This window comes from Mauremys reevesii, linkage group 2 (genome assembly GCF_016161935.1).
Source record: "Mauremys reevesii isolate NIE-2019 linkage group 2, ASM1616193v1, whole genome shotgun sequence".
Lineage (NCBI taxonomy): Eukaryota > Metazoa > Chordata > Testudines > Geoemydidae > Mauremys > Mauremys reevesii.
In genome coordinates, this window is record NC_052624.1 from 36,060,403 (window position 1) to 36,085,319 (window position 24,917).

Sequence of the window (24,917 nt, forward strand, 5' to 3'; positions counted from 1 at the left end):
ATGAGTAAACAGGCTTTTCACGGGAAACACAGGCATGAACTGGGTGAGGTGACTTTTCCACCCTTCAACCTGGAGCAAAGATATGTAGTAACTGCGTAGCCATTCCATGGCCCATTAAACACCGCAAAGCTGTACTTTGCAGACCCACTGGCTACTCTATGAGTTCTACACATGGAAGGCTTGTGGGTTTGGGCTCTACTCCTTGTGAACCCAGAAGGGGTTAATCACTTCACTGGGCAGAAAGTAGGAGGTTAGCCCTTTTAGATTGCACAAGCTGCAAGATGGGCAGTTGTGGCTTATTAAACTTCTAGGAGCTGGAACTGACAGCTGTGCTGCCTAAGTGGAGGAAGTCATAAAAAGGAAGCAGAAGGCCCCAGAGGGAATTAGCTAGCTGCTTTCTAGCTTCATCCTGACTAGGGGAAAGGAGTAACTAGGGAAATTAACTTCCTGCTTGAACTAAGGAGGCCTATACTACAGCCAGAGGGTGACCACAGTAAGACTGTTTTTATTTGCTTGTTAGTTGAAGTAAATGGAAAGAAGCTGCCCTGTGTTCTATTACATTTATGATTATAGCCAAGAGAACTGCCCCATCACTGTTATTTTTCCAAGGCTGGGAGTGGAATGGATTTTCTATTTTTTGTTTTTAATATAATTTAAAGCGACTGTGACCCTAACCCATAGTGGTAGCTGGCATTCTTGTTCCTGGCTTCATAGTAGCAGATTGGTTTTCCTGCTGGAGAAGAAAAGAAAACTGGCAGTGCTCAAGTTGAAGCATCAGAGTCATATATGCTTATAGAGTTATTAATACATTTTTTTTATAAATCAGTTTTTAATATGTCTATATCTTCAGAAAATATTAATTTTGCTATCTAAGTCATTGGTCTTTGAAATTATGCTTATCCATGTTCCAGGGCCATTTGAAATTTCTTCCAATGCTGTAGGATACTGGGAATTCAGGAACTTTAAAAACATATCTGAGAAAGATGCTAGGATAAGTAAAATGCTTATGCTTGTAAACTTATATGGAAATTATTACCGACTATATAAATTTTGTATCTGCCATTCCTAAAAGTAAAGTGATCACCTCTCTCTTTGTATTCATTAGGTGAAGGGAACAGAGACGCCCTGTTTTCAAAACATCTCGTCTTATTCTGTTAAAGCAGTTTTCTTTAAAATATTGAATTGTTTCACACGCTTGTAGGTTTCTAAAGAAAGGAAAATGAAGACAATTAATATACAGTTTGTTTTCACCTTATGATAATGTGAGAGATTCTAGAACTATAGTCGAGCTTTAAAGTATCCCAGCTTGGCTAAAAGTGACATGTGCTCAGACCAATTTATAAAGAAATGGAACAATTTATAAGCATGCTCCAGCTGAAGTTGGCCCAGGGAAACTCTGTGGGCTTTCTGTGCTTTGCAGCTGCAGAAGATAATTGCAAGTCTTAAAGGGAATTATCACCTTCCAGTAGCCAAGCAAAGAATTACTTAAGTCACTTAAGAGCTCTATGATTTCCCCCTTCTTCAAGATAGAGTCCTTAACTCACCCATCACAATTGTCCTTATTGACAAATAAACCTTGTCTTAGACCATATGCATATTGGGAAAATACCATGTTAGAAAACATTCTAACATGCTCCACTGTGATGCTAAACATAACTTAGCAACTAATGTCACTAGGAACAAGTCATGTTTAAAAGCTGGTTAGCAGGCCATGGTTAATATCAGCTTCTCTTTGGCTGGTGAGATGACAGCCCTCCTCCTGTTTCAATCTGCTCTAACCACTATTGAAGTTAGTCAGAGACAGCCAGTCATTAGTACAGTATTGGTGAGGAGAAGAGACAACTGCCCAGAAGCACCGATTGAGAATATCTTGTGCCAGATGAAGAGTGAAACAAAGACTGATACAGACAGGATGAAACACAATGAATTCTTCCAAGCCTATGCTGAGGCTGTATTACAGGCCAAGATAATCTTCCTTTCAGCCTCCATTGAAGCTCTCAAAACCCATCCCAAAGAGCTATCCAGGGTGGTAAACCATTACACTAATCCTGAGTGTCTACAGTCTGCATCAGAACCAACTACTAACAGCTGCAAAGAACTATCATCCTACTTCACTGAAAAGAAAATGCACATTTGGGAAGGCTTCTCAAACAACCTGGATCCACTCCAACTGCACCCAGCAATCAATAACATGCATTCCAAGAGTTCAGTATATTCACTCAACATGAAATTCTGGACTGTAAGAGAACCCTAAAGGAGTCTCAACCCAGGACTTTTGAATCTGATCCATGCCCTTCCTGGTCTGTGAAAGAATCATGGACAATTGGTGCCACACATGATGAAATCAGCCAATGCCTCCTTCAAGGGAGGAATCTTATCTTCCTCCTTCAAACACATAATTGTATGACCAACATGAAAAAACCCCATCATGGATACATTGGTTCCAGCCAGCTACTGCCCATGTCAAACCATCAGCTCCTTAGCAAGCTCAAAGAGAAGCTAGCCAAAGGCCAACTACAATCCCATCCTGTACAAGACCAAGTACAATCTGGATTCAGGACAAGACAAGGAACTGAAACTACTTTAGTGGCACTGATGGTCTGCTATCAATGGATAGAGGGCAGACATCCATTCATATTCTCCTGGACCTTTCTGCAGCATTTGACTCTGTTGACCATAAGATGCTGCTATCTCACCTGAGTGCTTTGAGTCCTTACTGAAGGGATGCATCCAACAAGTAGCAATGGGAAGCTACCTCTGCCACTAAACTGATCACTCATGGAGTCCAAAAAGGATCAGTTCTCTCCTTGGTCCTATTGTACATCTCCATGCAGCTACTAGATCCTTCACCACGTATGACCTCACCACTACCAAGACGACCCAGTGCTTGGAGGAGATCAGTTCATGTCTAAAGAACTGGTTGAAGCTGAGCAGGACAGAGCATATGCTGGTGGGCATAGGAAAGCATTCTGAAGAGTTTGCAGCCATGGCACAGTTGAAGGTACACACCCGCAACAGGTCAATTCAGTCCATAGCTTAGGAGTGCTCCTGGATTCCTTGCTAACACTAAGCTGTCACCCAGCAGCATCCATAAGTAAGACTTTCTGCCATCTCCTGTTAGCTAGCCCATCCTGACAAAATATGGCCTCAGTTATACCTTTATCACCTCTTATCTGGACTATAGCAATGCAATATACGTGGCCATGAAGGCTTCAGTGCTTAGGAAACTCCGACTGGTACAGAATACTGCAGTGTGTCTCCTCAGCAACAAAGGCTACTGCAAACACAGAAAACCTGTCCTCCACTCTCTACACTGGCTTGCTATAGAATTTTGAATCAAGTTCAAGGTCTTGGTCGTTATCTTCAAGGTGTTCCATGGCCTGGGCCCAGGATATCTAAAAGAAACAATGGAAATGAAGATTGTGGTTAACAACTCTGTTCCTTTGGACAAGAGAACTTTCTACAATAAGGATAAAACTCATCTGTCCAGGAAACACAGTTTTCTTGGGAACTAGTCCCAGACTGTGGAACAAACTCCCACAGAAAGCAAGGACCATCACAAATCTCACCACCTTCTGCTCGAAGTGCAAGGCACATTTCTTTGACCTTGTGTTCTCCATCATCAGTGTATAGGGGTGTGTGTGTAGTATTATGTGACTTTAACATTCCACTACACACACTTCTGCTGGGGAGAGGATGACTCATGTGGCAGATATTAGTCACATTGCTTAATGCAGTATTGGAAGGCACTTTTGTCAATGAGAGTAATGTCGGTGTAAAGCCGTTGAAGTTGTTATATCTGCCATTTGTGCATAGCTTGCTGCTTGCATCGGTGCTGCACGTATTAACTAAGAGTACTTGTGTCAATGCAAAGTTTTGTACACCATAGGTAGGCATCCCAGTGTGCTGCGTGCTGCCGTATGGCACAGTGCCTTCTGGGAAGGTTTCACAATGTGTTGTGGGATAGAAATGACTTGCCTAGGAATCTCTGGAAGCTAGGGGTCACGTTCCCAGAGTGAAACTTTCTGCAGCCCATAATGCCATCCATATCCCATAAATTTTCTTGCCTTTATTTTAAATCCCACAAACCTGTGCAGCCCTCCTTGGTGTCCACAATCTTTGACCATAGCATGGAGCCTGCACAGCTCTGCACTATTTTAATGAACATTGCAAATACAGTCCAAACAATCCTCCAGTATTTTCAGACCCACAGGAAGAACCACAATAGTGGGAAACATGATTTTTTTTTGATGACAGACTATTAAAAAGACATAACAAAAAACAATTCAAGGTTATTGGTGGTGTTCATGGAGCAGCTGCAGATAGCAGAGAATTCCTTCTGGGCCAAGGAAATGAGCACTGACTGGTGGGATCACATGCAGGTTTGGGACAATGAACAGTGGTTGCAGAACTTTCAGATTCAAAAGGCCAGATTTTTGGATCTGTGTGCCAAGCTCACCTCAGCCCTCGTGTGCAGGGACACTAGAATGGGAGCTGTATTGACAACTGAGCAGTGAGTGGGGATCGCACTCTGGTAGCTTGCAATGCCGGATTCCTACCTGTCAGTGGGAAATCATTTTGCAATTGGAAAGCCCATGGGTGGGGAGGGGCATTGTCATGCAAGTGTTTAGGGCCATTAATTATGTCCTGGTATACAGAACTGTGACTCCTGGCAATGAGCAGGACATAGTGGATGGATTTGCAGCAATGGGGTTCCTAAGCTGCAGTGTGGCGTTAGCACTCATATCCCTATTTTAGAACCAGCCCTCCTTGCCACAGAGTACACCAAAAGAAAGGGCTACTTTTCTATGGTTATGCAAGCATTGGCAGATCACTGGGGATGCTTCACCAATATCAGTGTGGGCTGGTCAGGGAAAGTGCATGATGCTTGCATCTTTAAGAACATAGGACTGTTCAAAAAAACTGCATGCAGGGACATTCTTTCCCAACCAGCAGATTATCATTGGTGATGTTGAAATACCAATAATGATCCTGGAGCTCCTGCCTACCTCTTGTTCCCCTGGCTCAAGAAGCCATATGCTGACCACACTGACAGCACTAAGGACTGATTCAACTACCAGCTCAGCAGGTGCAGAAAGACAGATAAATGTGCTTTTGGTAGAATGAAGGGAGGTTGGTGGTGTTTACTCACCAGATTAGAGCTCAGTGAGAAAAATATACAAAGGGTTATAACTGCCTGCTGTGTCCTGCATAGTATCTGTGAGGCAAAAGGGAAAAAAGTTGCTCCTGGGGTGGAGGGTAGAGATAGAGCAGCTGTCTGCTGAATTTGTACAGCCAGACACAAAGGCCATTACAAGATCTCAGTGTGGAACTATGCGGTTGAGAGAGGCTTTAAAAAGCACTTTAATGGTCAGCCACATTAATGTGCTGTTCTGGACTGTGCTCTGGCCCTGAATATTTGGGTGCTGTTAAGAACTGTTTAGTGCTCGGTGTACATTTATACATATAACACTGTTTTTAATAAACCTATGAATTATGCAGCGCTTGCTGTACATTTACACATATGAGGTGTTTTCTTGAATCTGAGTTCTGTGGTGCTGTACACTTACAACAACTGAGTGTATTTAAGTATTGCTGTACATTCTGCAGTATGTGTGGTGAACTAATAAAGATTAAAATACTTTTAAAAAATAGAATTTTATTGAGTGACAAAAGCAGTGCAAAAAAATCAAGCTAACCAAAACCAATGTGCAAATAAAAAAGTACAATACAAACTTCTAACATAAATTAATGCAATGGAACTTTAAAATTAGAAAGGCAGCAACTATTTCTGTCCATTTCAATGAATGTGGTCCTTTTTTGCTACACATACACTTCAACTTGGAGTGGTAGAGGTAAGGATGCCCAGGAGTCCATGTAGAATGTTGGGGGATGTAGGGAGCTGCCACCATGGAGTTCTCCAGAGACTGCAAAGGTGGTAAGATCATGATTGTTGGATCTGCAGGTCAACTAGAGTCTGCAGCATCTGTGTTTGCTGCCTGACACATCCCATTATGTCCTGATGCATCTTCCTCTCCTGGTGGGAGTCCTGGGTCTGTCTCCATTTTCTTCTGTTCCACTTCATGCCATCTGCCATGTTGGACCACCAGGATCTTTGTACGCAATCTGATGCAACACTGGCCTGCAGGATCTCGTTGAACATGTCCTCCCTAGTGGGCTTCTTTCTCCTCCTCCTCAGGATCAGGGATTCTGTGGGTGTGAAGGGGCAGCTGCTACAGATAAAACAGACAGATGTATGATTGGATTTACAGCCACAATGGAAAGTGAAAGATAAGTTTAAAAAGGGCCTTCCCTTATTCCTATAAAAAATGTAAGACATGCTTATTGATACTTCAGCTTTGGAGTGAATCTGCACAGTTCTCCAGGCCCAGATATGGTGAGTAAGGCCTGCAAGAGGCAGCAGGGCTAGCGGGGGTAGGAGAGGAAGAGGGCATTAGATTTTCAGTTGCATAAAACAATAAAATTTTAGTCCCTATTTCCATAGGTATGAGTATAAGGTATGAATATTGGCACTGTTTTCCACAGGCAATGGTGATTTTAGCCGATAACTCATTCCTGAGGATAACAAAGGTACAGAGACCACAGCTGCTGCTGGTGTCCCCAAGATGCCTGGGCTCGTATGCTGCTAACCTGTTTACTGCAATGGTGCCAGCCAAGTTGGCCAACCTCATTGCGAAGCGTTGTTGGAAAGTGTCCTATCACAGAGGAAGAAATAAGGCAGCCTGCCTTAGGAACCTTTGGGAGAGGACTACAGAGTATCTCCAGGAAAATTTCATCAAAATCTCTCAGTAGGATACAAGGGACATCCCTGAATACGATAAACAAACTGCTCTGCATTCTCTCCACTCCCTACCTAACCCTACAGGGAAATGAAAAGCAGATAACTCTATCTCTGTTTATGGTACAACTACCTCTTCTCATACAAGTAAAACAATGAAAAGTTGGATACCTGAGTCTTGTTAATTTGGGTATAGGCCAGGTGCCATCTTCATATGTAAACATTGTAAAGGAAAATGCATGCACAGGCTTATCCGAGGTTCCTTCCCTTTCATTGGGTTTGGCAGGAAGGACAGGCTAGACTGCAGTGGAGTCCTGATCGGTTCCTCCATGCCACATCTCTCCTCCTTCTTATTGTTCACGGCATGCCTCTCTGTCTCGGGCTCCTCTAAGGTATGCATGGTGATCTGTGGGGTGCTGGTGGGATCTCCACCAAGTATGGCATACAGCTTGTTGTAAAAGTGGCAGGTCTATGGCTCAGCACCAGAATGAGAGTTGGCCTCCCTGGCCTTGTGATATGCCTGCCACAGTTCCTTTGCTTTCATGCAGTACTGCTGCTGATCCCTGTCATACCCCTTTGCCTGCATCCCCTGTAGAATCTTTTTGTAGATGTTCACATTTCTGCAACTGGTCCGTAGCTGTGCCTGGACAGCCTCTTCCCTCTGTAGGTCCAGGAGATCCAATATCTCTTGTTTACTCCAGGCAGGAGTGCATCTAGTACATGGAGCCAGCATGGTCAGCTGGTCAGCTGGGCATAAGGAAAGAGAGTTGCCTCGGTCTTTAATGAGGCTAATGAAGGGCTAAGGAATAGTGATAGAGGGACCGATGGGAATGAAGATATGGGGTGTAGTATCAGAACCTACAGAGTATAGAATAGCCGCTGGGTGCTGAGCTCTTTTAAAAACTGGCTCTAACTTTATTTTTAGGCACCTAAGTAAGTGATCTGCTTTTTTTCCCCAAAAGTGCTGAACACACAGCAGCTTCCGTGTCTGCAATAGCAACTTCAGGAACTTGTTTTTTTTTTGTGACTCTTGTTTTAGGAACAAAAAGGAAACAGTCAGAACACCTCTCCATACACTCCTACATAACTTTATAATTTAAGAAAGAACTGTGGAGAATGAGCTGTGAAGCCCGTGCTCTTCCTCCTTCCATCCCACCTTCTCTTCTACCAGAAACTGCAAAGATTAGAACACAGAATAAATTCTAACACCTGTTTGGATGCAAGTGGGATGGAGAATAAGCACCACTGAGTTATCCGGCTTTCATCTTGGTTAAACTTTCATATAAAAGATGAAAGTTAAAGGGAATTGGAGAGGGTGAGAGACTCAACAATTGGTGGTTGTGTATGCAAATTCCTCTAGATTTGAGCTTCCATGTAAATCTGGTCTTTTTGCTAAGTTATCAGCCCATAAACAAAGCGAGATCTGCAACATTCCAGATCAATATGTGCAGTTCAGAAGGTGGTGGATACCTCCACCATAAATACATTAACAGTGCATGCTTAAGCTGTACAAGTATGTGGAATGTGAACGCTCACTGGAGTTGTAATTAGTGAGGGAGCTGTATGGGATGTAGATAGTATTTTTTTTATCAGTCAAGTCTAAGACTGAAGGAAGTGCCTTGTGAAGATGTCAGTTTGTCAATGGCAGCGCGTATGTGTGGATGCACGGGCATGGTTATGAAGTATTTTGTAACCTGGTATTTTCTTGCTGCTTAGGCCAGGGGTGATTTCAGAACGGAAATATTATAGAACAGAATAGTTCAAAATATTTAAAAACAGATTATAGAATATGATGATGGGTGATCACTCGTTACTGAGTATGATCATCTTCCATGGGAGTTATGCATCCGGAGGTGGCTAATAAGGCCAATCCTTGAACCACAAGTTCTATTGCAATGAGGGCAAATGTTTTCAGGCTCAGCAGGAGGTTGTTGACCATGACTGGAAGCCAGTCTCTCCTTCCTTCTGCACCTCTTGTCCTCTTCAGCTCGTTGGCAAGCAAGTTCAAAATGCAGGGGACCATCACACAGGACTTCACTCCATTTTAAGCGATCCTGGGCAAGTGTCTCCCAAGTGTCAATGTCAATATTACTTTTTTAGGTTGTCCTTCAGTAAGTCCTTATAACGCTTCCATTGTCCACTCACATTACAGTACCCTTCTTTCAGCTGAGAGAAAAGGACCTGTTTTGGGAGGCGATGGTCTGGCATCTGGACAACATGACCAGTCCAGTGGAATTGCGGACAGACAACCTATAGACACCACTTGAAAGTCCTTGAGAGGCACCATCAACGCTGCCTTCCTAAAATTCTGAAGATCAAATGGGAAGACAGGCGCACCAACATTAGTGTCCTGGAAGAGGCACAGACCACCAGTATCTAGGCAATGCTCACCTGTCAGCAATATAGAATATATATTACAGGGAAATACCCTTTTTTAACACAGACAAGGCAAACTGATGTTCCCACAGGACGGATCTTTAGACTAGGCACCAGAGAGATGATGGATCTTCAGAGAAAAGAAGCCCCATGGGGCTGACTGCCAGTAAGGGCAGCGCACTGTGACTGAAAGCCTGGGGCTGGCGGGACTGGGTGCCAGCAGCCGTGTGTGTCACGCCCAGGTGTCTCAGGGCAGCGGGTGACCGCTGTACCGCTCGCCCGGGGTTGATGCCCGCTCCAGAGGCCACCAGGAGGGTGGAGGCGCTGGGGAGCGCGGTGCGGTGACAAGCTCGCGCTCCGCGGGCTCGCCGAGCTCAGGCAGGTGCCGGGGCGAGTCGTCACCAGGCTGGCTGGCTCCACGCACGCCCCCCGAGCCATGCAGACAGCGGGCCCCGCTCCGCCCAGGGACGGCAGCTGGCTTCCCGCAGCCTTTCCCTTCCCGCCTTGTATTAAACGGGGTTTTCCCTCCGCCGCCCACTTACCCCCATGTTACCGCCCCCGCCCCGCTCTGCTCAGGAGCGGACCCTGAGGGCACAGCGAAGGCGGAGAGGCTTCGTTGCTGCCAGTGCGCATGCTCGGCTCTCTCGGGCATGCGTATTGGTAACAAGGGAGCCGACTCTCACGCTCTCCCCGGAGCCCTTCCCGCCCAGGGGCGGGGCGGCCTGACGCAGAGCGCGGCAGGCGGAGGAAGCCCCGGGGAGGAGGCGGGGCCCTTTCAGCGAGCGGCGCAGGCGGCCAGGCCAGGATGCGCCTGGCATCCCGCGGCAGGCAGCCCGCCACCCCCGTGCAGCGCCAGCCGCCTCGCCTCCGCTCGGGCCCGGGGCGCTGAGCCGCCCCCTCCCGCCGGCTGCGCCATGGCGGCCCCCGGCAACATCGTGTCCGTTATGGCGAGTAAGACCAAGACCAAGAAGAAGCACTTCGTGGCGCAAAAAGTGAAGCTGTTCCGGGCCAGCGACCCGCTGCTCAGCGTCCTCATGTGGGGGGTCAACCACTCGGTAAGTGCGGGGCTCCCCGGCCTCCCGCCCGGCGCCGGGCTCCCCCAGCGCTCGCCCCCTCCGCAGCCCCCTGCCCGCCCAGGCAGCCGGGGACCGGGGCATCCATCCCCCGCCTGCGTGGGGGGCGCCTCTCGGGGGTCCCCGCGGGACGCGACGCCGCGGGTGACAGCGGGTGTGCGGCGCCCCGTGCCGGGCTGGCGGGGAGCTCCGGGCGTCACGGAGCTGCCGGGGCCGTTCTCGTGGCCGGGCTGCGCCGCTCGCCCTGGGGCTGCTGGCTCGCAGCAGTTGCCGTGACCGGCCGTGGCGCAGGGCAGCGCGGTGGCGGGATCGGCTCGGGCTCTGCTGCCAGTCCGCTGGCTTCGCCGCCGCCGCTGCTGGGGACGGATGCGGTTCGCGGAGCCGCGGTGAGTGTCAGGCGGCGGCGGCAGCAGCGGAGAAGCGGCTGCTGTAAAGGGGAGGGGGCGAAGGAGGCTCGCTAGCCGCAGCCAGTGCAGCCTCCCTCCCCCGCCTCGAAAGCTCGGGTGTTAGTGTCTGAGCCAGAGAGCGAGCTGGGGAAGTCGGGGAAGCGCCGCCGGCTTGCAGTGCTGCAGTGCCCTGTCTCTGAATCAGCGATAGCGGCTTGTGGAGCGGAACCCGTGCGGTGTTAATCTGATTATATGGAGGAGGAGGAGGAGGAAAAGCTGAGACATGATCACCGGGTCTGGGCAGAGCCATAAAAGTTTGCATGTCTACATGCATATTGTCCCTGATCTGTGGGAGAAAACTATTTCGCCTCTCATGGCTTTGAGGTCTTCAGTGGCTGGGTGTGTGTATGTGTGTTATGTACACGTCTCACCTTCCCACCCCTTCCCCATTGTGTAACTGTGACGATTGTTAAAACGTGAGACTACTGGGGTCTAATGTCTGCATTAAACCTTTCTCCAGATAAAGAAAGGTGACTACATAGCTGATCTTGAGTGCCTGGGGTAGTGTGTGTCCTATTGATCAGTGATGCAATGTATTAAGCAGTAGGTAAAATACATTACAGAGGTGTCCATTAAGTCACAATATTTCTCATTATGATTTGGGCTGTTCTATCTTCCCAACAAGATCAGCTCTTAAGAAGTGGGCATATTGGATGTACTATGGTAATAAAAGCAATTATACGCTTTTAACTTCTTGAGTTATGGTACCTCAAAAACAGTTTAAGCAAACATTTGTGTTTTGGGGTTGAGAAGGTTTTTTGTGTGCTCTTGAGATGGTAAAACTGCCAAATGGCAACATTTGCCAAGTGTCATACTCTTCTAGTGATATGCTGTTATAACTACATGCTGTCAAGGAATTTAATGTAGCCAGATACATAAAAACTAACTGGCTTGTGAGTGTTTAAGATTGTGAGGCTAATAATGAAGGTGTCACATGCATGGGGCATTATGTGACTCAGGACACAGCTTTGCATCTTTAAATAGCTAATGCAGAAGGCTAATGATGTAGAGTCTAAAGATCACCTAAATCCAGACATTGGGGAGTAAAGTAAAAAGCTTTTTGATCTCTTACGTTAGTTTTTTATCGGTAGTGGTAGCTCTATACTGTCAAACATGATATTCTCTATTAATGGAGTCACACACAATTGATACTTTGGTATTCTTGCAACTAGTTAATAGGAGATGTAGCTTGAGATCACTGGATAAAAGCAGACATTTCCATACAACAATAAAGGCAGTCTTACTACACTTCTACCCCGATATAACGTGACCCAATATAACACAAATTCGGATATAACGCGGTAAAGCAGTGCTCCGGGGGCGGGGCTACGCACTCTGGCAGATCAAAGCGAGTTCGATATAACGCAGTTTCACCTATAATGCGGTAAGACTTTTTGGCTCCTGAGGACAGCGTTATATCGGGGTAGAGGTGTACCAAAAGTCAGGGCTTGGCTACACTTACAAATTTGCAGCGCCGCGGCAGCGCTTTGAAGTTTAAGTGTAGCCATAGCCTCAGACTCTCCTTGCCATGACACCCAACCCCTCCTGCTTTTTTTGTAAAGTTAAACAAAAGGATTTTTAAAGAAAATTATGAAAAGGTCAATAGCCTCATCCCAAACCTATAGTCCTCAGTCAACAATCTAATCATTGGATCATACACCGTTTAACAGGCTTGACAAACTTGATGATTTTTTTTTTAAAGAAAATCTGTAGGTTCAGATTTCTTTACAATGGTGGGCAAGCTTCATTATCTCCATGGAGACAGTTAAAGTAACTAACTTACAAAGGCTATGTGACTTGCTTAAGATAACAGAAGAAATTGGTGGCAGATCTCAAAATAGATTGCTGATCTCCCGAGGGACAATTGTATTTGGTGGCATCCTGTATATTGGACAGGTAAGGGAGGAGCAAGTATCTGTTACCTTTTGTTACTATTACTAGTCCTGGCAGAAAAGACCAAAATGTGTGTCCCACCCCCACTCTAATAGTAAAGTAAGTAGCAAACAAGACAACTTCACATATGAGACATATCAAATGCTGTTATAGAGCAGTTTGAATTATGTTTCCTTCAAGCTTAAAGCTTTTGCCTATGTTATGGAAATATAGTAAAATCTAAGTGCAAATAACTTATGGGTAAGTAAATCTTGCTAATTTCCTTTCTTTCTCCATTTCTTTCATATCTCTAAAATTAATTCTGTCCCACAAATCTTTCTCATTCTGTTCATTGCCTCTTTTCTTTCTGGGGGGAGGGAGGCAGGGAGGGGGGGAAACGCCTCTCCTTCTTGCGGTTTCTCATTCACCACCTGTGTCATTTTTCTTTCTAAGGTGCAACATTGGGGAAATCAGGTTGAATCCTTTCTCCCCTGCTGCAGTCTTGTCAGGTTCTCCACATTCGATGTCTCTTCTCTACTGCTCCCCAGTACTATTGTATGAAATGCAGAAAAGATGAGAAGCTTCCTTCCATTGTGAAAATTATTTTTCTGTGTATGAAGCATTCTGGACAAGATGATACAGTGTTACATATTGTTTCCTACACTTTGAGATGAAAATAACAAATAACTTGAACATTAAGGTGCACAGTAGAATGAATACTGTGACTGTGTGGGCATGGACAGTTCACTTCCTAGCTGTGTCCTTTGTTTCATGTGCTCTGAAGAGACCGGAGAGCAGAGGTGCTGTCAGTTGGCTAGATACAAGAGTGAGGTGGCATATAGGGAACTGTGCCTCTAGTGATGAGAAGCAAATTTCTGTGAAGTTATAGAACATGTAAGACAAATCTGGTATGTATGATGCAAGACTTTAGAGCATAATATGGAACTATTGTATGAAATGCAGAAAAGATGAGAAGCTTCCTTCCATTGTGAAAATTATTTTTCGGTGTATGAGGCATTCTGGACAAGATGATACAGTGTTACATATTGTTCCCTACACTTTGAGATGAAAATAACTAACTAAAAACTTAACTAGGGCTCAAGTGAAATATTGGTGTTTTAGCAGTAAAATTACTTAAAATGGTCAGTGAGTTTCATGTGAGAAGTGTGTGATTCTTTGTTGACAGGAAGTGGTTCTGAGCATGAATATTCAAATACAAATATACAAATATTCCCATTATTTGGTCACAAAAGGATAAACTTATAAAGATTAGAGCGAATAAAATGAATTTATATCCACACTAGCCTGTTGCATTTTATGTCAATGGAGAAGGAAGAATTTTTAAATGACTTCTCATCTTGGATAGTATTGAAGCAAAAGGACATCTGATGAGGGGAACTTTGAGGTTTATCCTGCAACTGAAAAGTAACAAAGTAGCTTTCAGCAATTGTACTACAGTGCCAAGATTATGACAAGTTGGCAGCTCATAAGAGATCTGAAAGAAACGGGGGGAATATCTGGATTCATCAAGGACAGAGGTTGGAGATACTTCAGAGTCAGTTAATAACAGAATAAACTGGAAACCACGAAAGACTTTGATTATTAAATGAGTGCTGATATAAAAATATTTAAAAGAATGTGAAGTCCATAGTGATATTAATGAGACTAATTAACCAGACACAGAATAGATTACATTAATTAGAGGAAATAAGACTGACAGTAAGTGTTGGCAGTCTGTTTTAGATCTGCTTTCTAATACTAAATATGTACATCAACCAACAAGGAAAGGAATAATGCCAGATTTTGAGATTCTGCAATACAGAAAGTATAATAGAAGACAAAAAGAAAGGAGAGAATATGTGAAGCATATCACTGTATCCTGTATTTGAAATATAAATGAGACAAGAAAAAACTGAAAGGGGAAGGAAGTTGACAATGTGGAGTACATCGAATGAAATCAGTTTCAGTGAGGGTAGTGTGAACTGGGCGGGGGGTGTTATAAGAAACGCTCTGAAATACTACTAGTGCATAGTGATGAGTTCTAATTATTAACAAGGTTCAAAGTGCCTTACTAAGGTATAGTTGTGAATTCCCATTCCCTTGGGTGGGGGGAGGGTTGAAATTAAGCAGGATTTTCTTTTTCCCTGGATCTGTGCTTGCCTTTTTTTTTTTTTTTTTTTTGGTCTTTTGTCATTTTGAACTGGTAAAACCACAATATGTTCTGAAAATCTCCTGATGCTGGAAACATCAAGGTTTAATCTGAATCTGTAAATGAAAATTGATCTAAAGTAAAAAGGGAAATTATGAGAGTACTCAGGTTCTGGTGCCTATTAGAAAAGAGTTCTAGAACCCTCTAGAAGCCTAGAGGGAAAGAATAGGTAGTTGTTGGTGACTGGCGAGATAAGCAGCGCTACTTGATGTAGATATGAATTGTTAAGGAGGGGGAGCTTCTGGAAGGTAGGCAAATATCACCTGATCTTTTTATTATTATTATTTTTTAAAAGCTGGTTAAAACATCTGTTTTGGTCTTTATAGGTGAATTCAGTAGGTGGTTCTTCCATTCTAATCACAGTAAATATGAAAGTTGCTACTCAATAGTGCAGATGCCTGACTAGAGACTGAATTTGACTCAACATGCCTGTACTTGAAGGATGTGATGGGAAACTAGCAGTTGAATATATTGAAGTAATGTAAACAATTTTTCTAAAGTTCATGTAAACATTGTCCAGAATACTCAAGTAGCAAGAAAGAGAGCACTTGTGCTCATTTCAAAATGCCAAAACTGATTTATTTGGAATATTGTAGATTAAATATGCTATTGAATGAAACTTGGCCCATTGAAGTAGAAGAGTAAAACATGGAGTTTGATACTCCAGGTGAGAGATTTTTGACGTCACAATCATGGTAGCCTCAATGATAACTTAAGTCCCATGTTTCATGTATCCACATGTGCATAATTTAGGAGTAACCTTATCTGTTGGAGTTGGACATTTGAAAATGGCAAAGATGACTTTGGTTATGCTATTAAAACAAATAGGGCTCTATCCTTGGCATGGGAGAGAAGGGTGGAGGGCCAAGGTGATTGTATGCCACCTTTGTATCTTCCCCCAGAGCTGCTGGGGGTTGGTTTGGTGCCAGGATGAGGTTAGAATGACCCTGTGTCTACTGTAATTTATGCTGGTGGCTGGTAGCTTCTAGGACAGAGGTTCTCAAACTTCATTGCACCGTGACCCCTTCTGATGACAAAAATTATTACATGATCTCAGGTGGGAGGGACTGAAGCCCGAGCCCACTCCAGGTGTGGGGGAACCAAAACCTGAGCCCACTCCGGGTGGCGGGGGGGAACAAAGCTGAGGCTCAACGGACAGCCCCAGTAAGTCTAAGCCAGCCATGTCAACCCCATTAAAACAGTTGTGACCCACTTTGGGGTCCCGACCCACAATTTGAGAACCGCTGTACTAGGTGGTTGTTTTTGCCAGCTGGGATTTGGTGACGCCTGATAGCACTCCCAGGTACTTTTCAGCTGGCTACCCTACTTTTGTCTGTTGTCTTGACTGTAGTGTTTAAGAACTTGGATGGAGCAATCTGTAGTTTTCTTTTCAGACAGAAAATCCTGAGGTGCATTATAACTCCTTTGCACCACTTGGCATATAGGCAATGTGCGGTGGCGGTGTTACTTAATTGTAAGCTCCTTGTTTTGGTTGAATATATACCTTATTTTGAGTAAATAAGCTTATAAGGTGAATTGCAGTTTGTTTCATAAAATCTTTCCTCCTCCTCTTTAGGTTTCTAGGCATTAGGAAAACAACATAGAAACGAGATTATTAGATATCTACAATATCAGGAAGGATGATGGGAAGATTGAGAAAATACTAAAACTCAATTGTAGTCTTTGAATAAAGACTTTGTTAGATGGGGTTTTAAAGGACTCATCTACACATAGTAGCAGCACTTGACAATCAATTCCAAACAACCTATAGGAACAGATGTGAGATGAGCAGTACAGCTGCTATCATGGTTCGCTATGCTTCTGATCCCTTCACTTCTTGAGCTGATTTTTTTTTGTATCCAGTTTTGAGTAGAGAGATCCCTCTTCCCCTTTCCTTATACTTTTAAAGTAATAATGAAGCCTGTTTAACACCTGATGATTTAAAGCTGCAGCATTTTGTCTTGTGGCATCAGCTGTCTGCACCACAGATTACTCAAGAAATATCTGTTCAGAGGAGGGAGGGGCCCGGCCATACCAACTGTACTAGCAACTGCGTAGCTATTATTCATAGCAGCGATGAATGCTGTTGCAGTTGTCAAAATAGTAGCTTTCTCAAGAGAAGGAAATGGCAAGACTAGAAGCTGAAGGACTGGATGCGAATTCAAAATATATTGATAGACTTGAATAAAGTCTGTACTATTTTTGAAAGAAGCAGACATTAGAAGACACTAGGAGGAGAATTTCCAAGGGGAGACAGGAGGAAATAAAATGTGGTTGATTACACCAGCGGGTGTAGGTAATAAAGCAGCTAATAAAGCAATTAGAGCTATAAAAAAAAGTCAACTGGGCATCATGCCCAGATGCACTAAATCCTAGAATACTGAAGAAAATAGCAAAGGAAACAGGAAAGCCTTTACTGGAAACCTAGTTCATCATGCTCTAGGCACCACAAGAGACTTGGAGAGTGTTCGGCTCTTACGTCCTGGGGGGAAACCAGGAAAATACAGACCTGGAAACTTGACTTCTGCTGTGTAAAAGGTAATAGAAACTTCTGAAAGAATAGGACGGGATTGATAATTCAGTAAAGGATACCCAACATAAGTTAATGAAAGGAGGACCACGCATACATGATTTTCTTGTTGCAAAAATGTTGTGCAGTTAATAATCTCCTTAAAATCCAAATACATCTTTGATAACACACACAGATTAAGATGCACGGTGAGTGTGAAACAGGAAGAGCTAGCAAAATCAGTCTTAAAGTAGATCAGTTGGAAAGCTGTTTCAGCCTCTAGTAATTTATGAGTTTATGAACTAGGATGTTGCAAGGGCTGATCTTTTTCCACTTGACATAGGAAATAGAGAACAATTTTCTAAATTGAACAGACTTATTAACCTTCACAGGGAGAGGCAGGATTTAGCAGAGCAAACAAGTAAATAAGGAACATAGGAATTGTCTTATAGGTTCATGCTAGTGGTTCATCTAGTTTTGTAATCCACTCTCTGATAGAGGGCAATACCAGATGCTGTAGAGAAGGTAGAAGAAGACCCAAAGTGGCATGGTACAGGATTAACAGCCCAGAGGAAGAAACTTTTGAAGGTCCATCAGTAAGAGGCTGTCTTGTACTCTGAGGCAGAAGGGGTTATATCCCTCCTATTCATTTGGGTGTCTCTTAAATCCTATATAACTGGCTTTTCTCACTTTCCATACAAGTGTCTAATCCTGTTATCCTTTTGGCCTCTAATATCTTGTGGGACTGAGTCCCACAGGCTACTGATGCGTAGAGCTACTATATGCTTGCTCTTTTAATGTTAGATGAATCTATATTTTGTTTACCAGCAAGAGTTACTTGCAGGCTAGGGGTAAAATTGTCAAGAGAGATGTTTCCAGAGTGGTTAATGGGGAAGTTGTGGAAAGATTGTTATAAATAAAGCTATATACATTACTGGTCCTGAAGGACTTAGCCACACAATTATAGAAATTTAGACTTTCTCCTGGCTTTTAAGGGTTGCCTACGGTCTCTAAGGGGAAAAACTAATGTGTGTGAATTTAGTGCCTTATATTAACTTTTTAATTCTTATTGCAACCTGCTTTTGCTTTGTACTCTGGCTTCTTTCTAAACCAATCATGTACTTTTAGATGCCCCGCTCTAACAAAGCAACCATTACATTTTCTCCTCCCTCTCTTCATTGTATTCTAGCAGAAGTTGCCATGTAACTTATCGTAAATCTAATTGATTTGGTACCTAGAACTTCGCATGGACTTTCTTGTTTTAAATCTAGTTTTTTAAATGTATGCCACGCAGTCTGTCTCAGTAAATAATCTGAGAGCTGCCTCAAACTTGAGAGATGTTTGTCTCCATACTATACTTGATACCAGACTTCAAGGGGCAAAGTTAGGGTTGGATAGTTGTGTGGGCTGTGTGTGTTTCATAGAGTAGTAATGGATGAAGGGTTATATGGCAGAGGGGAGCTGAACAAATCCCTTATTTGTCCCTTATGGAACTTCAACATTGGTTCTTAAAAGTATAGAATTCTTGTAAAGAATGCCTCTGGAGTGTTAGCTGGAGTCTCTTGAAACATTTTTTTCAACTTTAATTCTCTTTAACAGTCTGAGAATCTTTCTCTGCCCACCCCCCCTTTAAAAAAAACCGGTTTATCAAAGTGCTGCAGGAGGTGAGACTTGCTCTAACTGTCCTTACAAAGTCTGCCAAAGCAGGGCTCCCCGTTGCAGACATTCGTTAGTCTTCATGACTAAGTTACCTGCACTAACCCATGTCCAACCCAGGTATAACTCTCTCATTCCAGCCCTCTCTTGCGGGCTGATTAATTTTGGATAATACTCCCATGTGCCCCTCCATCCCTTGCTGGTCCCTGCCCCAGTGTCATGACTCCTTCCTGACTTATGTCCTGCATTTCTTCCCCAGTCTCTTCTGCTGCCTATCATCCATGTCTTGTTCAGTCCAGCAGTAGCCCAGCCTGGAATCAGCTGCAGGTTGGTTTATATTTTAAAATGGTTGTTTGTAAACATCTGTTATATGACAGAGCTGCATGCACAAGTGTGACTAGGCCTATAGCCACATGAAAAATGGAGTGGGAACAAGACAAAAATAAAACATGGCATGCTGCTTTAAGACCCAAGTACCTCCGTCTGGAACACTTCTCTGGCATGGCCCCAACATACTGGAAACAAGAATTGGACTTTCTTTAGTTTGGTTCAGAAATGCTAAGTGGCTTGTTTCAACTGAGGTAGTTAAGTTACAAAGACTTGTAAGCAGTGCAGGCATGCTTACAAAGGATTGTCTTTACTCGCATATGCGCAGGTCCAGGTTTTGCTTATTGTCTGAGCCTGGGAGCTTCTGCTTCCTGTTGCCTTTCTGAGAGGGAGAAAGGACTCTGACTTCTCTCATGTGTCCCTAGCTGCTTTGTTCATGTTCCTGACCCAATGACCTCTGGGTAACACCTTTTGTGCCCACTACAGGATGGAGGACGGGTCATTCAATATTTGTATCTTCTCATTGTTCAATGTGTGGCCCTAGGCCTTATTTATTGAACACTATTCAAACCATGCTCTGAAGATGGAATTATTAATTTCTGCATTGGCTTTTCTGTGGTGCTCATTACAATAGCACCTGAGTCCATGTGGAGTGAAGGAGTGGTAGTATCCTCATTTTACAGATGGGAAGCAGAGGCACTGAGATTATGGTCAAAAGAATCCACTAATTCTGTGTGCCTCATTCAGATGCCCAGGATCTGATTTTTTCAGAGTACCGTATATGCTCGTTCATAAGCCGAATTTTTTTAGTAGAAAGAGGGTTGACTTATGAATGGTTAGAGAGAGGGAGAGGTGGGACACCGCCTCTCCCCTCAACAGCGGGAGCAAGGAGAGGCAGCACAGCCAGCAGAGCCAGAAGGGAAGATGCGGGGCCAGAGCCTCTCTGCTTCTGGCCACGCTGCTCTCCCCTCAGCCTCCAAAGCAGCTGCAGCTCTGGGGCTGGCAGGCTGCGGCCGTGCCGCTTGGCCTCGCCGCTCCCCCTGCCCGGAGCAGGCTGCGGCCGTGCCGCCCGACCCTCTGGAACAGGCTGCGGCCATGCTGCCCAACCTGATGGAGCAGCTCCAGCCAGGCCAGAAACATCCTCCCTGGCCTTCCCCAGATACGGCAGGAAGGGATGGGATGGGGAGAGTGGGGAGGTCCCGCGCTAGGGGTGGGGTCATGTAGGGAGTGGTCACAGAGGTTACCCCCAGCTTCTTCCACCCCAAAATTTCCCCACCAGTTGCTGTTCCTGCTCGATACTTGACTTATAGCCAACAAGGGGCATTGTTACTGGGAGGCTTTGCATACATGTCAACTAAATCAAAGTTATAAATGAGCAAACCCTAGGTCTCGTTATGATTTTTAAAATCCTATGACCATGAAATTGACCAAAATGGACTCTGAATTTGGTGGGGCCTTACCAATGAGTTTACAGCATCTTAATGACGAGCAAGGCATATAACACTGGCTTTTTGGCCTGATCAAGCTAAATCTTAATAGGATGCAGATACACATCATAGGGCAGAATCTTTATATTTAAAAAATGCACACTCTGTCTCTGTTATGTTTCATAGAGAGCCACTGAATCTTTCACAGGTGAATTGCAAGAAGTGTTAGTATTAAGTGTTGTCCCTGAAATTTTGTTCCTGCTGTCTACTTAGTATGGTAAAAAAATAGGTATATGTCTGCAGTTGGTAGATATTCAATACCAATACAAAATATTTCAATTTCAAAGGCATTCAAAACTGATTCTAAGTTGCTGTGAAATGACTCTAATGTATAACTAAATTTCACTATTCCATAGTTATAGGGTAGAATTGCATCCACAATGCTCTTGTGTGTGTATGGTGACAAAAAATACCAAAAATCCTTTTCCAGGGAGCTTATTTCAGTATTAGAAGCTAAAATTTTCATCTGCATATCTCTAACAAAGCAGAGTTTGAAAGATGATAGACAAAGCCTCTTTGTCTTGCGTTGGGACCTTCCATGTTCAGTGTGTTTTGATTACTGTTCACTTTAGTTGTGCTCACAATGCAGATGGCTTCTGTTTGAAACTACACATGAAGCTTAGCATATGGATTTAGCTCACTTTTTCAGAAACAATGTTGCCATATTGCATTAATGAGTGTTGCAGTACAGCCACAGTGTAACTGTTTATGTATAGTGAATCATTGGTATATAATTCACTTAATACAGTAATTGTGTAATGGATATTTATACTACAGGCCAAAATAATTATTAAGTGTTGGACAATATTTCTATTCTGAGGCTGAAATGTGTACTTTTTTTCAGTAAGGTATGCCTTGAATTATAACAGTAAAGGACTCTGAATGACGTATTACTCTGCCTCCTAGGGATACCAGCCTTGCATTACTCTTCATGACAGACTTTTTGCACACAATCCTTTCCCAAACTACCCTTTCACAACACAGCCAAATATTACATCAAACATCTACAACTACTAATGGCGTGAGTGAGGAGTGAATAATTTGATAGAGGCATGTGGGAAAGAGGAACAGATTTAAACTTGTGCTTAGTCTGGTGTACAGTAGCTGTGATAGTGGTAAGATGTGTGCTTGTGGTTGGAGGAGTAAAGGGCAAGTACTCCTTGGCACCTTAACTTTTCACTTCCTTACTTCTGTGGGTTTGTCAGGTGTGTTGTGTAGCAACCCTAATTGCTTTACAACACTTATGTATCAACAGGTATTTAATGTTTATGTACATGCCTAGAGCCTCTCTACAGGCAAATATGTTGCACAAAACATCCTTCTTCTGTTATGATAGGTGGACCCTGGGGTGAAAGTTCAGCTGAGGCTAGGAAGACTATATAGGTAGCATTTCTATTAAGGCATAATATTCAAATTACTGCTTTTATGAGCAAGGGCTAAAATACAAAACCCACTTCTTTGACCTAGCATCCCACAAAAATATCAACAAAGATCTCTGTATATAATACCATGGAGATGTCTCTTATTGAGTCTAGATATCCTTTGTATATAATACCTCGAATGATAAGACTGTAAAGTCTAGTATTCAAAAGTTAAGAAATGCCAGAAGCAACATTGTCCATGAAACCTTAACTTGTCTCACTTTTTGCAAATGCATTGGCAGTCTTAGCCACCTAAAAAGTCTGTGGCAGAGCCAGGAATAGAATACAGCTCCCTTGGGTCCTAGTCTCTTGTGACTAGAGCCCTGCAAATCTGCGGATATCTGCTTTATAGCTGCAGGCCATGTTTGCTGCTCATGTATTGGATGCGGATACAAATTCTGTATCCGCGCGGGGCTCTACTTCTGGCATGTAATGTCCTTTCTGTTCTTGTTACTCTCTGCCTGATGCACTGAGTGAAGTTGGGGTCCTGTAGAACAAATTGTGTGTGGTCATGTAATTAAAGACTGCATCACAAGTCACTTGCATAAGGGGGCTGAATTAATGGTGCACAAGTGACATTCATTCTGGCATTTCCAAACTTTTGAGTGCTTGTTTTTCAACCTTTACATACAAAAAATACGGAAGAAAGTATTTCCTAGTTCCCCTTTAAAAGGGCAAACTGAGAAAACAAATGACATCATGTGACACAATATTGATCCATTGCATGGGTCATCAATAAGATTAGAAACCAGAACTTCTAGACCTATACCACAGACCTCTACTTTTTGAATGGAGTAAATGGTCACAGTAGTAGGCTGTTATCCTCTACACTGACCAACCAGTAGAGGGGAGTGCAATGTTTTTCAGGTGGCTTACAAAGCTAGACAGCAGAGGAATGTTAAGAGTTGGGAATTAGTTTCTATCTATTCCTCTGGATGAGACTGCGATAAGGTTTAGACAGAACACCCACCTACACCTCATTGTCAGAAGAATCTTCTGAATTGTTTTTTCTGCAAACACTTCCTACCTTCAGCTGAATTTATTTTTTGCTTTTAGAGAGCAAGCATGGGAAAACTTCAGTACAAATAGTTAAAATTTGGCAAAGTTTTATAAAACTTAGAAAAATTGCTTACTGTAGAAATTGTTGGGCAATATTAACTACAGCTGTTGCTACCAACAATTTTTATATCTTGGATATGTGTCTACTTATGCACCATCATGTTGACCGTAGGACTGAAGAAAGATAATATCTAATTCTGAGTTTCTGGTATGTTGAAATGTTGTTTTTAAATCTAGAACATGGCTACATATGGGAGTAGTGCACTTTTTATGGGCAACAATCACAAACAATATGAGGTGCTCTATTTCTGTTTTTTTTCTACAGCTCCATTGGGGCAGCACACCTAAGGTGAGGGAGCAAGGAGTTCATCTGTCTGCAAGTTTCCAAGGTCATTTAAGGTATCTAGTGACAGGTTCAATGGGGGAGTAATCTCTGTTCAGATATTGTTTTAAACGAATTAGACTTCATATTCTTGTGGGAATGTCTCAGCACTAGATGACATGCTGACATACTATACCAGCATTATGGAGGGCTTTCAGGGTATGTTTTTGAAGTGTCTTGATCTATGATATCCTAAAAGGTACCACATGGCTTGCTGCATTCACTGAGCATTACATTTGGGAGCAAAGTCTTTGTTCTTCAGGTAGCACCCTGTGGGTGTTCCACTTCAGGTGCGCATGCGCCCTGTGTCTTTGATTGGAGACTTTTTGTAGCCGTGCTCGTTCAGCCCATGCATGCAGTCCACAATTTTGTGCCCCTTGCCTAGGATATATGTGGCTGCACAGGCAAACCATCCTCAGTTTTTTCTCAGCTGCCTTTGGCCCAAGATAGTCTGCTGTGTGCCTGTTCTCTAATATTTAGCTTTTTCTCTACCTTATAGTATTATAATTGTTGGAACAATTTTCCTTTTGTTTTTCCTTTTTTTAAAAAAACACCTTTTTGTTCATAGAGCTATTTATGTAGTTAAGAGATTTCCCCTTCGAGGCTTACATTTTTATTTGTTTTTGTTCGGAATGCCAGGGTTCTCAGGATTCAAGAGGTGCCTCTGTGTCAGGAGACTATTCCGATAAGTGATGGACACTCCCAGCATCTCTGCTGTCCTGGTGATATGCATATGCCCTGTAAGTGCAAGATCTGCACTTTCTTCAAGGGTAGATCTCCCCCCCCCCCCCACCCCAAATAGAGAAATTAAGTTTAATCTCCTAATGATGGAGCAAGATTTATGTCCATCTTTGTATCCCCTCCACATAGACTTCTCGGTATAGCTAGTGCCTTGTCTACATCGACATATCAGTCACCACAGACTGGTAGAGAGGTAGCCAGTTACATCTACAGACGTGGTTCTCAACCAGGGGTATGAATACGTCTCCCATGGGGTACATCAACTCGTCTAGATATTTGCCTACTTTTACAGCAGGCTACATAAAAAACACTAGTAAAGTCAGTACAAATTAAAATTTCATATAGACAGTGACCTGTTTATACTGCTCTATATACTATACACTAAATGTAAGTACAATATTTATATTCCAATTGTTGTATTTTATAATTGTATGGTAAATTAAACCATAAGCAATTTTTCAGTAATACTGTGCTGTGACGCTTCTGTATTTTTATGTCTAATTCTGTAAGCAAGTAGTTTTTAAGTGAGATGAAATCAGACTCCTGAAAAGGGTAAGGTA

At 43.3% G+C, this 24,917-nt stretch overlaps 1 protein-coding gene across 7 annotated transcripts in view; it reads left to right on the forward strand.

Moving 5' to 3' along the window:
- The first annotated feature begins 474 nt into the window (after nt 1-474).
- PIP4K2A (phosphatidylinositol-5-phosphate 4-kinase type 2 alpha) overlaps nt 475-24,917 on the forward strand; it is a 194,382-nt gene continuing 169,939 nt past the window's right edge. Inside the window, exons 1-4 of one of the 7 annotated variants that reach the window (XM_039523543.1) lie at nt 9,873-10,230; nt 19,200-19,267; nt 23,560-23,633; nt 24,256-24,356. In XM_039523543.1, the coding sequence (XP_039379477.1) occupies nt 24,309-24,356 (48 nt within the window). In that variant the 5' untranslated portion in view covers nt 9,873-10,230; nt 19,200-19,267; nt 23,560-23,633; nt 24,256-24,308. Of the gene's footprint in view, nt 494-9,858; nt 10,231-19,199; nt 19,268-23,559; nt 23,634-24,255; nt 24,357-24,917 lie in introns of those variants that run through there. The other 6 variants (XM_039523540.1, XM_039523544.1, XM_039523541.1 and 3 more) reach the window with 6 other exon arrangements.